Here is a 15,868-nt window from a genome sequence, read left to right as displayed (position 1 = left end):
GGGAGAAAATCGAACCCGGCCTGTCCTGTGCCGGATCTTGGGAGTGTAGGAACACTGGCGCTACTTAGTGGTACAATCATGAATTGACAGGCATTTGAGAGAGGCTTATCTCAACATACAATAACTGAATCAGCTTTATTCGCCAAGTACATTAACGTACCAGGAATTTGACCAGGTGAAATAGTGCTGCCACAATAAACATAATATATAGACGAATAATTTACACCGAGTACATTTACATGTACCAGGAATGAGAAGAAAAGAAATCCTCAGGTGTCAAGTGAAAATGGTAGTTTATGTAATGAGGTTCACCGACCACAAGATGGAACTGTTGCACTAGACAAACACCAGGGTCATGGTAGTCTTACATAGCCATACCTCCAAAATCACGTTTTTGTCACGCCTCCTGGTTCTCGACGATGCTTGCTAGGTTCATGGCCACGTACCACTAGGGTTGGTGTGTGGCCACAATACAAAACTCATGGAGATCCTATAATTCACAATTATATATGCTTTCTATGTAGTTCTCCCCACCCCTGGTGGTCCTCACTGACACATATACATATGTTCGCACACACACACACACACACACACACACACACACACACACACACACACACACACACACACACACACACACACACACACACACACACACACACACCAGAGGCTGCTGGTGGGAGGAGCTATAAGAGGTCAGGCTCATTGTAATGTCTGGAATAAATGGAACAGAATCAAGCATGTGGTTTCCATGTTTTACGTAGGAAGCCGTTCCATAAAAGTCTTAACAATGAGCCCCTCCTCCTATAGCTCTCCCCACCAGCCTCCTCAGACGCACACACAGTTTGTATAAATGTAGCTGTGTGTGTTTCAGGATGGAGCGTTTCTGTTGAGGGACAGTTCCAAGGGCTCTTCTGAGCAGCTCTACACCCTCATGGTGCTGAACCAAGGCAAGGTCTACAACATCCAGATACATCACCAAGGCAACATATACCACCTGGGCACCGGCCTCATGGGTAGCGAGGTGAACAAACAGCCCCCTCTCTCTGCTCTGTCAAGGAGTCCACTCATAAATTAGAATCCTAAGCTTATTTTTTTAAATATATTTAAGGTATTTCATGATGTTATTTAACAGATGATGAGAGAATGGCAGTGGGAAAAGATAAAGGTTGTCTCCAAGTGGGATTTGAACCTATGTTACTGAACAGATAGGTTCAAATCCCACCTGAGGCTATGCTACAGAACAGATAGCCTCAGGCGGGATTTGAACCTATGTTACTGAACAGATAGCCTCAGGTGGGATTTGAACCTATGTTATTGAACAGATAGCCTCAGGCGGGATTTGAACCTATGTTATTGAACAGATAGCCTCAGGCGGGATTTGAACCTATGTTATTGAACAGATAGCCTCAGGCGGGATTTGAACCTATGTTATTGAGCAGATAGCCTCAGGCGGGATTTGAACCTATGTTATTGAGCAGATAGCCTCAGGCGGGATTTGAACCTATGTTATTGAACAGATAGCCTTAGGCGAGATTTGAACCTATGTTATTGAGCAGATAGCCTCAGGCGGGATTTGAATCTATGTTATTGAACAGATAGCCTCAGGCGGGATTTGAATCTATGTTATTGAACAGATAGCCTCAGGCGGGATTTGAACCTATGTTATTGAACAGATAGCCTCAGGCAGGATTTAAACCTATGTTATTGAACAGATAGCCTCAGGCGGGATTTGAACCTATGCCATATTCAACCAATCCCTATCCCAGTCTGTTGTCCCCACATGCTTCAAGATGGCCACCATTGTTCCTGTTCCCAAGAAAGCTAAGGTAACTGAACTAAATGACTATCACCCCATTGCACTCACTTCTGTCATTATGAAGTGCTTTGAGAGACTAGTCAAGGATCATAGCACCTCAACCGTACCTGATACCCTAGACCCACTCCAATTTGCTTACCACCCCAATAGGTCCACTGACGATGCCATCACACTGCACACTGCCCTAACCCATCTGGACAAGCGGAATACCTATGTAAGAATGCTGTTCATCGACTACAGCTCAGCATTTAACATCATAGTACCCTCCAAACTCGTCATTAAGCTCGAGACCCTGGGTCTCGACCCCGCCCTGTGCAACTAGGTCCTGGACTTTCTGACGGGCCGCCCCCAGGTGGTGAAGGTAGGAAACATAATTTCCACCCCGCTGATCCTCAACACTGGGGCCCTACAAGGGTGCGTTCTCAGCCCTCTCTTGTACTCCCTGTTCATCCATGACTGCATGGCCATGCACGCCTCCAACTCAATCATCAAGTTTGCAGACAACACAACAGTAGTGGGCTTGATTATCAACAACGACAAGACAGCCTACAGGGAGGAGGTGAGGGCCCTCGGAGTGTGGTGTCAGGAAAACAACCTCACACTCAACATCAACAAAACAAAGGAGATGATCGTGGACTTCAGGAAACAGCAGAGGGAGCACCCCCTATCCACATCGACGGGACAGTAGTGGAGAAGGTGGAAAGTTTTAAGTTCCTCGGCGTACACATCACGGACAAACTGAAATGGTCCACCCACACAGACAGCGTTGTGAAGAATGCGCAGCAGCGCCTCTTCAACCTCAGGATGCTGATGAAATTTGCCTTGTCATCTAAAACACTCACAAACCTTTACAGATGCACAATCGTGACCATCCTGTCTGGCTGTATCACCGCCTGGTATGGCAATTGCACCGCCCTCAACCGCAAGGCTCTCCAGAGGGTAGTGCTGTCTGCACAACGCATAACCAGGGGTAAACTACCTGCCCTCCAGGACACCTACAGCACCCGATGTCACATGAAGCCCAAAAAGATCATCAAGGACAACAACCACCTGAGCCACTGCCTGTTCACACCACTACCATCCAGAAGGGGAGGTCAGTACAGGTGCATCAAAGCTGGGACCGAGAGACTGAAAAACAGCTTCTATCTCAAGGCCATCAGACTGTTATACAGCAATCACTAACATTGAGTGGCTGCTGCCAACATACCGACTCAAATCTCTGGCCACTTTAATAAATGTATGTAATAAATGTATCAGTCACTTTAAATAACGCCACTTTAATAATGCTTACATATCCTACATTACTCATCTCATATGCATATACCGTATTCTACACCATCTACTGCATATTGCCTATTCCGCACGGCTATCGCTCATCCATATTTATATATGTACATATTCTTACTTCATCCCTTTACATTTGTGCGTATAAGGTAGTTGTTGTAAATTTGTTAGATTGCTTGTTAAATTTTACTGCATTGTCAGAACTAGAAGCACAAGCATTTCGCTATACTCATATTAACATCTGCTAACCATGTGTATGTTACCAATACGATTTGATTTGACCAACTACATACACATGCTTTCTCCTCTTCTCCTAATCTTCTCCTCCTTCACTTCTCCATCTTCTCCTTCTTCCTCCCCCTCCTCCTCTTCTTCCTCTTCTTCTCCCTCCTCTTCCCCCTCATCCTCCTCTTTTACCTCCTCCTCTTCCTCCGACTCTATATCTTAATCCTCTCCTCCCTCACTCCTCAGCTTGAGGTCCAGTCTTGGGCCAGGTCACCCCCTGTTCCACTCTGTTCAGAGAGGCCATCTTGTCTGGGTGGCTGAAGCACACGATCAGGTCACACTGTCTCAGCTGGGTCCGCACTACGAGACACAACAGAAGAAGAAAATAAAATATATCCCTGTACAAAATCCAATCCAATATGAAAAGAGAGCTGAACGATTTTCTTCTTATAGGTAACAAGAAACCCCATTAGAAAATCAAGAGGGAAAATGTCTACCAGTTCATTATTTATAATAAGATACAGATGTTAAAATAATGTTAATGTCTCAGATTAAGATGTCATATTATTGTTGTGTCCCAGGGACATACTGTATATATATACAGTTGAAGTCGGAAGTTTACATACACCTTAGCAAAATATATTTCAACTCAGTTTTTCACAATTCCTGACATTTAATCATAGTTAAAATTCCATGTCTTAGGTCAGTTAGGATCACCACTTTATTTTAAGACAGTGAAATGTCAGAATAATAGTAGAGAATGATTTATTTCAGCTTTTATTTCCTTCATCACATTCCCAGTGGGTCAGAAGTTTGGATACACTCAAATAGTATTTAGTAGCATTGCCTTTAAATGTTTAACTTGGGTCAAATGTTTCGGGTAGCCTTCCACAAGCTTCCCACAATAAGTTGGGTGAATTTTGGCCCATTCCTGCTAACAGAGCTGGTGTAAATGAGTCAGGTTTGTAGGCCTCCTTGCTCACACACGCTTCTTCAGTTCTGCCCACACATTTTCTATAGGATTGAGGTCAGGGCTTTGTGATGACCACTCCAATACCTTGACTTTGTTGTCCTTAAGCCATTTTGCCACAACTTTGGAAGTATGCTTGGGGTCATTGTCCATTTGGAAGACCCATTTGCGACCAAGCTTTAACTTCCTGACTGATGTCTTGAGATGTTGCTTCAATATATACAGATCATTTTCCTTTCTCATGATGCCATCTATTTTGTGAAGTGAACCAGTCCCATCTGCAGCAAAGCACCCATACAAACATGATGCTGCCACCCCTGTGCTTCATGGTTGGGATGGTGTTCTTCGGCTTGCAAGCCTCCCCCTTTTTCCTTCAATCATAACGACGGTCATTATGGCCAAACAGTTCTATTTTTGTTTCATCAGACCAGAGGACATTTCTCCAAAAAGTACGATCTTTGTCCCCATGTGCAGTTGCAAACCCTAGTCTGGCTTTTTTATGGCGGTTTTTGAGCAGTGGCTTCTCCTTGCGGAGTGGCCTTTCAGATTATGTCGATATAGGACTCGTTTTACTTTGGATACAGATACTTTTGTACCTGTTTCCTCCAGCATCTTCACAAGGTCCTTTGCTGTTGTTCTGGGATTGATTTGCACTTTTCGCACCAAAGTACATTCATCTCTAGGAGACAGAACGTGTCTCCTTCCTGAGCGGTATGACGGCTGCGTGGTCCCATGGTGTTTATACTTGCGTACTATTGTTTGTACAGATGAACGTGGTACCTTCAGGTGTTTGGAAATTGTTCCCAAGGATGAACCAGACCTGTGGAGATCTACAATTACTTTCCTGAGGTCTTGGCTGATTTCTTTTGATTTTCCCATGTCAAGCAAAGAGACACTGAGTTTGAAGGTAGGCTTTGAAATACATACACAGGTACACCTTCAGTTGACTCAAATGATGTCAATTTGCCTATCAGAAGCTTCTAAAGCCATGACATAATTTTCAGGAATGTTCCAAGCTGTTTAAAGGTAATGTCAACTTAGTGTATGTCTAGTCAGAGAGCGCAGCATGATGGGAACGATTACTACAACCTGACTGTGAGTCCCAAATGCCACCCTATTCACTTTCAACTGCACTACTTCTGGCCAGGGTCCATATGTCAACAAGTATTGAACGACTGTATGTAGGGAATAGGGTGCCATTTAGTACAGAGCTGACTGTTGTAGTGCTGAAAGCTTATTTGCCCACTAACCATCTCCCTTGGCAGAGACAAGACACAGCTTCATATCTTCACATCAAATCATCTCATAATGAGACTGGCTGTAATAGCCTCCACGCATCTCCCCATATCCAACACATCAACTGGAGGCCTATCCTATCCAAAGGCCATCGATAAACCACATGGCAAATTGTGAGACGTTGAGCATCTGAACATCATGGCTGAATTGCACAGCGGTTCGTTGGCCGGTGGGTCGAAATCCTATTTGGATGCGTAGGAGGAAGATCACATTTCAGAGGTAACGCAAGAGTTACATCACTAGATTTGCATAGTATCTACACATTAGAATGCTGGATGAGTCCCAAATGACACCCTATACCCATAGTGCACTACTGTTGACCAGAGCCCAACAGACATACAGTACGTACATGCAAGTCTGTCCAGACACTCAGACATGGAGTCCAGACCCTTCAGAATGTGGTCCAGATCAGTAGATTCATCCTGTTCTGTGCTCCTCTCTCTTCTCTCCATCTGAAACACCACAGACAACTAGATTACATTCAGTCAGTACAGCTATGCCATGTCAACCTGCATGGCCACTGATTCACATAAAAATCCATACAGTAGTTTGGTATATTCATATCTCATATTCACTGACATAGGCCTACTACTCTGAACAATTCAAACTGTGAAGTAGAAAGTGTACAGTACCATGACTGCTGGGGGTATGACTGAGATATGACTATCAAGATATAGAATGCCAACATGTGTATGCACATTCTACCAAACACATTTGGCATCCCAATAAACAAGCCAATGGTCAACATTCTCATTCAAGCTTTTTAATAAAAAATTTGACAAACAGGCAAACCACAAATGAATAACAATCACAACAACACTATAGTGCCTTGAACACCCTGTCCAGAGACGTATCATACACATTCTATAACAGGTACTTAACACACAACCACAATCTGTATACAACAGCACCATACAACAGCCTGCTGCTCAGCTTAGACAGCATGCAGTATGGGGCTGGAGACATCTATCTCTATCACCTATCTTCAGTGGTTTCCGCTTCTGTCAGAGAGAAAGAGACTGCTGCTGCAGATATGAGACTGTAGTCTACTGTACATACAACTGCAACAACGTTGTAGACAAGCATACAGAGCACGGGCTACTAGCTTTGGATTAAGGTCCATTTCAGAACTGCAGACATTCCTGGTGAAGTGGGGAGGAGGTGGTATCCATCCCCTGGTCTAGGTCACTCCTCCATCCACTTCCCCATCCCCTGGTCTAGGTCACTCCTCCATCCACTTCCCCATCCCCTGGTCTAGGTCACTCCTCCATCCACTTCCCCATCCCCTGGTCTAGGTCACTCCTCCATCCACTTCCCCATCCCCTGGTCTAGGTCACTCCTCCATCCACTTCCCCATCCCCTGGTCCTTTCCCAGTTCCTGTCTCCGGTTCGGCTCCTGTTCCCCAGGGAAGCTACAAATGACAGCCCTGCAGCGGAGGAAGTCTTCCTCAAGCCTCCGTAGGGAGTCCCCCAGATCAGGACTGGTCCACTGCATCCCCATGTCATTGGCCATCCATGTCAGCTGCACTGGGAAACCACAAGAGAGACAAGAGGGACAGGGCTGTCAGTGTCAGAAGTGGGCCACACAGAGTATGATTTAAAGCACAATGCAGAATTTATAATTAATTACACAAACCCATCAAGTTTTAAAAATGGAACGTTAAAGAGTGGGTAGTAAATGGATAATAAGGCAATAGGGTGTTACGGTTAAAGTAAAGACCGGTAAAAAAAAAAATGTTCAGCCACTAACGATTTTGCTTAATCGTTTCTGAAAAACACAGCTACAGCTACCTACATCATCATACAGAAAACTTAGATGTAAACATATTCGAACACCGCCTACAACATTCAAATGGTGGAGATTACCATAATGAGACAACATACCTGATAGATGTTCTACGTCTTCAATCATTCTCTCTAAACCCTTGTTCAACTCCATTCTCTCTTCTCCCCTGTCCTTTTGATGGCCGGAGAATAGGCCATCTTTAAACGCGCAATATTTATATGAAGATTCGATTCCCAAATGAATAGCCTACCAAAACCAACCAGAACGTAAGCACACTGAACATGTTTCATGGACGTAGCATTATCATAATGGATAAACAGCTAAGTAGGTCAAATGCAAGGACATGCTTAAGCTTAAGTTTATAAACTTCAAAACGGTTTTGTTTTGATGACGTTGATTGACAGGGGTAGCTTAGCAGCTAGCTAAAATCAGTCCAGTTGGCTGGCCAGGCTAACCGTCGCAAGAATGAATCCAAAGTAAACAAATGGTAGTCAGTGAGCTTGTCAAGCTTGGATACAATAACCAACTTTAGAGTACTTCAATTAAATAGGCACCTTCTTATTTATAAATATTTACAAGTAAACTAAATACTTACGATAAGCTCTAACGTTATCCGATCGGATCTAGCGGTCTATTCCTTTTATATTGGTTGTTGGTTAGAGAAATTGCGCGTGGTGCGTCTCTGTATGCCCTCGCGCACTGCAAACCTGCTGCCTCGTGCCACGGGAAACGATGTAGCTTGTATGGAAGATGGAAACATTGTTGCAAATTCACAAAACGCATGCTTGAGATTTGATACATTGATGCATACGTCTGTGCAATTTCATATTTTCGTTCTTGTTGCACAGTGACGTAGCCAGTGGCGATTTTAGCATGTAAATCTTGGTGGGGAAAAATAAATAACAGTGGCATGCATGCCATTAAAGCCACTACACAACACAACACTAAACAATACATTAATAGCACTATAACGGTGACAAACGGTGCCCACAAACTGTTAGGGTCTACATAAAGCTGTTCCAACACATTACCAGTGCTACACCTGGCTATCAGCAGAGCCTTGTCTGGCAGCGAAACAGTTCATTCAGCCTCATTTACTGCCTTTTAAACAAACATAGCTGATATGGCTGACTTGCTTAAACAAATGTGGCTTCTACTGACAATTGAGATGTACAAACTATGGCATAAAGGGACAACAAGCGGATAAGAAGCAATCCGTAATTTCGATTAAGTCATTCATGAGCGAGCTAGGACGGATGTAGTCAATATAACTATTTGTTCAGCACCTTTGAAATGTACAGCAACAGAATTCAGAAGATGGGCCGTTCTTGCAGCGTTCTCCCTGTACACCAAGTCAGAACTGTACGATAAATAAAGGGGGCATATAAGCAGACAACGAAAGCTCTTTAGGTGAAATTCAGATGTGAAAATAGACACAATTATTAGGGCGAGGCACATGAGGCACAGGCACATACACTTAGTATTACTTTCTTAGCTACAGTATACACATCTCCTTGGCATATTACATCATTTATGCAGCAGCATACAAGACATGTTTGGACTCACCTTGTTGTGCTGTGCTCACTTGAACAGGAAGGTGGAGCGGCGGTCCTTCATGGGAAAATGTTGTCATCAAACTTTGTCATCAAAGTCGGGCATTCTCTGGACTTATGGTGCTTTCAATACAACTGGGAACTCGGAAAAAAAGGTTGAATCCTGATGACGTCAGTGATCTTCAGGTCGTAGCTCTAGAAAGAGGCCCGAGTTCTGAATTTACAATTCTGAGTTGGATGAAAGTTCAAAACGTATTTTCCCAGTCGTAGCTTGTTTTTACAGAGTTCCCAGTTGTCTTGAACTCACTAAAGTCCGATTTTGCAGTTCCAAGTTAACAGTTTTTTTTTTGCACGGCACAAATCATGCCTCATTGACAGCATGGCCAATGTTGAATGTTTATCATTTTAAACTCAGAAAAGAGACCCTCATATTTCAGAGTTGGGACCATACAGCCACTCCACTGAATAGCAGACTAGTGATTGCTTTGCAATGCTTGCAGCCAGCCACTGATTCCTTCCAAACCACTCATTGTTGAATTTGCGATTTCCAACTTGTTGTGTAATGTTTATGTCCAATGGCCGATGAGCACCAATACGTTTTATCTAAAATTTCTCTTCATTATTTCTCTTCATTTAACAAGGATTAAAAAGGATTTGCCAGTAGATTGTTGACTTGATTCATGATGATGCCTCACCGCTACTGTAGATAAAATGTGATTTGACGTCATTTTATTTGTGTCCAATGACCTTGAGTCTTCGTGGATAGTCACTTCTAATTTAACTCTATGGCAGCACTCAAGGGGCTTGAATTTTCTAGCTCTACCCTTAGACTTGGCTGTGACATAGTGTCCCCATGAGTGACAGAACACTGAGCCAATCACGGCGCAACGCTCCGTATTTTCAGCTGGCTTGCCCCCCCACCACAGAAAGCATTGATCTAGGCTGAAACACCTGCACTTTGGAGCTTCCTTACTCAAGAAAACAAAAGAGACCATGTTTGTATGCATCTTCATTAACTCAATGATATATATAATTTTTACATTGTTTGCAAACTGATATGTGACATGTATTAAAGCCAAAATAACATGCAAAACAGGAAAGCTGAGCCCCACCTGCCCAGAATGACTGGTAAGAATGACTGAACGACGTAAGTAAAGTGAGTAATGGGAGGAGGTACACGTGTGTCAGATTAGATAAGTATAGAAACCTTTGTATCACATTTTACTTAGTGCTATCACATTTTTCCAGACGGAGGCGCCAAGTTGTAACTAAGTAACAGTTACCACTGAATCCCTAGCCTTTCATCTGTGACTGAACGTCCAAAAATAACGGCTACCTAACCACTTCTACAAAGTTATGGCAACACCAGATGAATTTGAGGGAGGGAAGAAATACCTATTTATTCTGTTTTTCAGCAACGGCGGCCTCGATATCAATCCAGCCTACTATTTAGGTTCAGAGAACAGGCATTTGGAAATTGTATAGGCCTCTTACCAGCAATCATAAATGTTTCATGAAATGTATATATAATTGTATTGTATTTTTACAATCCATTCAAATGTAATTAAATTCATACTAAGAGAAAGAGTGGGAATTCAACAAAAAGATAACTCATGTAAAAAATATACTGTGTCTGTAAAATGTATATACGTTCAGAACTTTTGTGAAACAGCACAGTTAAAAATATATGGCAAAATAAAAATCCAACTGGATGGTGTTCAGCGATAGATGGGAGGGTTTGAAGGTAGCTGAAGGGTGGGACTAATAACAACAAGATAACTATTGTAAAATACATTGTGTCCATAAAATGTACACTAAAGGTCAAAAGTTTAAGAACACCTACTCATTCAAGGGTTTTTTCGTTTTTTACTATTTTCTACATTGTAGAATAGTAGTGAAGATATCAAAACTATGAAATAACACGTATGGAATCATGTAGTAATGTAGTATTTCATAGTTTTGATGTCTTCACTTTTATTATACAATGTAGAAAATAATACAAATAAAGAAAAACCCTGGAATGAGTGTATCCAAACTTTTGACTGGTACTGTATATATTTGCAAAAAAATATGTTGGGGATTGGAAATGATGCAGACAATTATGTTGATGGAAGCTACAATCTATCTGCAGTATTAAAGCTGATCTACCCCCTAAAAAATATATAAAAAATAAATAAAGAGTGGGAATTCCTGTGGAGGGAGAGAGCCTTAAGGAACTGGCTGACAGATTGAAAAAAATGACACTCCTGTCCAAAATCCTCACTTGGCTAAACAACCAATCAGGAGAAATGGGTGTTGCCAGGGACACAGATAAAAGAGTGGGACAGGTGACAGTGCTGACATTGAGCAAGGGCAAATAGTCAACAGGTAACAAGTAGAGAGAGAGAGAGAGAGAGAAAGAGAGAGAGAGAGAGAGAGAGAGAGAAAGACAGACAGACAAAGAGAGAGAGAGAGAGAGAGAGAGAGAGAGAGAGAGAGAGAGAGAGAGAGAGAGAGAGAGAGAGAGAGAGAGAGAGACAGACAGACAAAGAGAGAGAGCGATACCCCGGGGGCATAACTCAGACACTGAAACAGTCATCACCTTCCAAGGACCAGAACAGCACAAGTTGGAAAAGAGGCTAATTCAAACTTGAAAATATAAACTTTAAGGTTATCCTGACACCAGGAAAGGACTGAGGACTCTATTCATACCTGTCCCCAAGGAGACGACAAGGACAGCCCAAGGACAGACACACAGCAGCATCAGGAGGAGGTGAGAGAGACTACAGACCAACTAACCATGGCGTCATTCGAACCTCAGGGCCAGTCTCCTCCTTGCTGTGGCCCCCAGTTCCCCAGCCTGGGCCAGGAACCTCCAGAACTCAGCATGTACAGTGACTGCTACTACCCCCCTCCTTCGCTCCCCAGCCCCCAGCGCACCACCCCCACCTCCTATGACTACAGCACCTCCTCCCCCAACCCTTACCTGTGGTTTAACGGATCCGGCATCAACGCTCCCCCATACCTGGCCACCACCGGGCCCCCAGGTAACCCCGGGCCCCCTTTCGTTCCCCAGCACTATGGGATGCAGAGGCCTTACCTGGGGCCCGGCGGGGCAGGGGTCCCTGGGGGGGAGCTGGGCTGGTTCTCTCTGCCCTCACAGGAAGACCTGATGAAGCTGGTCCGCCCGCCCTACTCCTACTCCGCTCTCATCGCCATGGCGATCCACGGCGCCCCGGAGCGGCGGCTGACCCTGAGTCAGATCTACCAGTACGTGGCCGATAACTTCCCCTTCTACAACAAGAGCAAGGCTGGCTGGCAGAACTCCATCAGACACAACCTGTCACTCAACGACTGCTTTAAGAAGGTCCCCAGAGACGAGGACGACCCTGGTAAGAGTCTGACGACATTATGTGTTTGTTTTATTTTAGTTCTAAGCCCACAAAATAACCAATCAATCTAAGATATGACAGTATTTGATGGTTGATTTATTCATTTTGAATCTAACCTTGTCAAAAGTCAAAAGTCTACTTTAGTTATCATGTGTCTTTACTTTAGGTAGCCACTGGGGCGTGCCTTTAGCGTGTGTAATAGTCTTGTGATGGAACGGTAGATGAACTGTGTTTAGTGATGATAGTAGATGATGCAGTCAATAATCCATGTCTCAACCGCAAACACATTCTACTCTACCCCCCCCCCCCCTCCTTACCCCCTCACTCTCTTTCCCTCACTCTCTCTCTTCCAGGTAAGGGTAACTATTGGACACTAGACCCAAACTGTGAGAAGATGTTTGACAATGGAAACTTCCGTCGTAAAAGGAAGAGGAAGTCTGATTCACTGTCTGGAGGAGAGGGGGGGTCAGGGGGGTCGGAGCCAGGTGACCCCAACAACCGGGGGAGCCCCGAACCCCCCAGCAACCACGGGATCGACATGTCTCCCACGCCAGAGAGAATCCCCACCCCTTCAACCACAGGTCCCACCCCTTGCTTGAGCAGCTTCCTGTCTGAGATGTCTGGAGTGGTGTCAGGGGGAGCCAATGAGATCGTAGGAGATTCGCTGAACCGGGCCCTCCCCATAAGCCTTACCCTGGATGGGACCCAGAGGCCTACACAGCCTGGGGGTTTTGCTAGTTACTCCCCCAGCTCGGGTGCTTCGGAGTGGGCTTCCCAGCTGCCGCCTCCCCCTGGCCTCTCCTCGCCCACCCACTCTTCCCTGGGTTACAGCAGCCCCATCCTCAGCCAGTTCAATGGGCATTTCTACCCCGGCTTGGGCTCAGCAAGCATCCTATACCCACGGGAAGGCACAGAGGTCTGAACAGACTGATAGAGGGGGAGACAGGGATGGGCAGAAGTTAGCTAGAGGTCTAAAGACACTAAAGAAAGAAGAGTGAGAAAGAGAGACAGGATTCTACCTGAGACTGAACTGAACCGTCTGCTGACACACACATACACACACAGTAATCAGTTAAAGCTGACAGGGCGGGACTCAGTTGCGTGTGACAGCAGGATGAGCAGGGCCTGGTTCCCACAGAAACAGCCGAGTCAGCATCGATGATGCTTCACGCACACACGCATGCACACACACACACACGCACACAAATGCGCGCACACACACCTGTTTAATCATCTATAATTGCTGACTGTCATGACTGACAGTTTTAATTTGTATATAGTTTTATTGATTGTGTTTCTTTTATTGTTTATATATGTTATTTTATAGTTTATGTATGTGTTTTTATCTCTGAGTGCTTGGGTCCAACATATTTGTTCAACATTGTAGAATATTGTTTTGCGATGGATGGCTCAGATCTGGGTTCAAATCTGGGTTCAAATCCATGTGTTTTGTTATTTGAATATATTTTGCTGTGTATTTAATTATTTTTCAAATACACAGCTCAAAACAAGTATTTTTATTTGAGTATTTGAATGGTTATTTGTAAAAAAAACAAATAGTTGACCACATTTAATTTGAAAGTATTTTCGAATATTTATTTCAAATACAATTTTTTAAATATCTGGATTAAATGCATGGGAGTATATTCGAGTCAGTGTATATGAGTATTCCCAAATAAATTCCAATATTCAACAACTTGTTTTTTCTAATAAATGTGATCTGAATACTTGTTTTCAGGAAAACGTTCTCTGAAGTGTCATCGTCTTACTCTTTTTAACTCAGAAATAAAAATCAGCCTGCTTGCCTAGTGTTGTAAGGGAATTATCTGTCTAAACAAATCTTTGTGAAAGATGATTAACGGTCTCAAACCTTCAGTGAAAAATGACCCTCCTAAAACACACAGGTAGGACAGAAACAGTCCTGTCAGAGAAACGATGACCAGCGAACCAGGGAAACCTGCTTGTCAGGGTAACTTGATCCTACAGTATGATAAGGATATACTGATGGGTGCATGGATAGATGAAGCCTGGAGGGCTAACTGACTGTTGTAAAACGGTGAGAATCCTCATAACTCACCCTTCTCTCTTCTCTCTACTCTCACACAATAACTCACCCCCTTTCTTCAAGTCTTGCTGACTGGACAATACTGGGATGTAGGAAGTAGATAAGGAGGGGGTTTATGCAGGTAAAATAGTGACTTAATTATACAAGCATGAAAAGTATGATTTGTATATTTAAAATATGAGTTGCAGCTATATACAGAGTTTTGTATTTGCAAAAAATATTTGCAAACATAAATGCAACAACAGTTGCATGCAGGTAATGTGATGGGTGAATAAATACAACACTTTTAAACATATATATTGATATGTGAATAAATTCAATAAGATTTGCAAGCATGCAACTACATTTGAGAATAGTTGCATGCTTGCGACTAGTGAATCTTCTTCTATGAATCAAAATTACATTTGCCAATGTTGAATCTGTGCACTCAGAGTTTTGGCACTAATTTTGCGACTAACCCGTGCCAAAAGTTTTGCAGTTGTAAAAAACATGAGCTCTGGTAGACAGGGCTGTTTCTTCCGACCAATCAGGTGAGGTGTTGTCGTTCTTGAACATGCTTTCGCATTTTCCATGGTTCCGGTCTGGAAGTAAGCTTTCCACTGTGCTAAATTTGGATAAAATTCGACATTGACATCTAGCTAGCTAATCAAAATAAAAAGGTGAGATGTCTCATATTCTATCTCTTAGCAGTTAGCTCTAAACTCATCTGGGTACTGCATCAGCTAGATGAAGCAAATGCACATCTAATCTTCTTCCCCATCCCCTCTTGTCTTGTTTTGACAGGGAGCTAGCCTGTTCTCCTCAGAACATTATCAGCAAGCTAGCTAACTTTAGTCAACTTGAGCGGAGATCTCAGTTTGCTAACTAGCAAAGCCATCCAACTACACACCAAATATACACTGAGCAAACAATTATTTTCTAAACTAATGTTAGTCTCAACCAAATGACAAGTACATCGCTAGACCTATTGCTCTGACACACAATGTAAGAACCACTAGATACAGGCTAGCCAGAAGGCTTTAATGCTAACCAGTCATGTAAAGCCAATAGCAGTGTTGTAAAGTGCTTAAGTAAAAATACTTTAAAGTACTACTTAAGTAGGTTTTTGGGGTATCTATACTTTACTTTACTATTTATATTTTTGACAACTTTTACTTCACTGCATTCTTATAGAAAATAATGTACTTTTTACTGCATACATTTTCCCTGACACCCAAAAGTACTCCTTACATTTTTTATGCTTAGCAGGACAGGAAAATGGTCCAATTCACGCACTAATCAAGAGAACATCCCTGGTCATCCCCACTGCCTCTTATCTGGCGGACTCACGAAACACGAATGCTTTATTTGTAAATTATGTGTTGGAGTGTTGGAGCATGCCCCTGGCTATCAGTACATTTTTTTTAAATCCTCTGGTTTGTTTAATATTTGAAAGGATTTATACTTTAACGTTTGATACTTAAGTATATTTTAGCAATTGCATTTACTTTTGATCCTCA

At 43.1% G+C, this 15,868-nt stretch overlaps 1 protein-coding gene across 1 annotated transcript; it reads left to right on the top strand.

Moving 5' to 3' along the window:
- Nucleotides 1–11,311: 11,311 nt before the first annotated feature.
- Nucleotides 11,312–14,036, top strand: foxi3b (forkhead box I3b). Its single transcript, XM_055887979.1, has 2 exons — nt 11,312–12,304; nt 12,658–14,036. The coding sequence occupies exons 1-2, from the start codon at nt 11,713–11,715 to the stop codon at nt 13,224–13,226; spliced, it is 1,161 nt and encodes a 386-aa protein (XP_055743954.1). The 5' UTR covers nt 11,312–11,712; the 3' UTR covers nt 13,227–14,036.
- Nucleotides 14,037–15,868: the final 1,832 nt, after the last annotated feature.

Source organism: Salvelinus fontinalis, chromosome 29 (genome assembly GCF_029448725.1).
Source record: "Salvelinus fontinalis isolate EN_2023a chromosome 29, ASM2944872v1, whole genome shotgun sequence".
In the NCBI taxonomy this organism is placed as follows: domain Eukaryota; kingdom Metazoa; phylum Chordata; class Actinopteri; order Salmoniformes; family Salmonidae; genus Salvelinus; species Salvelinus fontinalis.
The sequence above is the reverse complement of the archived record's forward strand: the minus strand, read 5'-3'. Positions and strand labels throughout refer to the sequence as shown.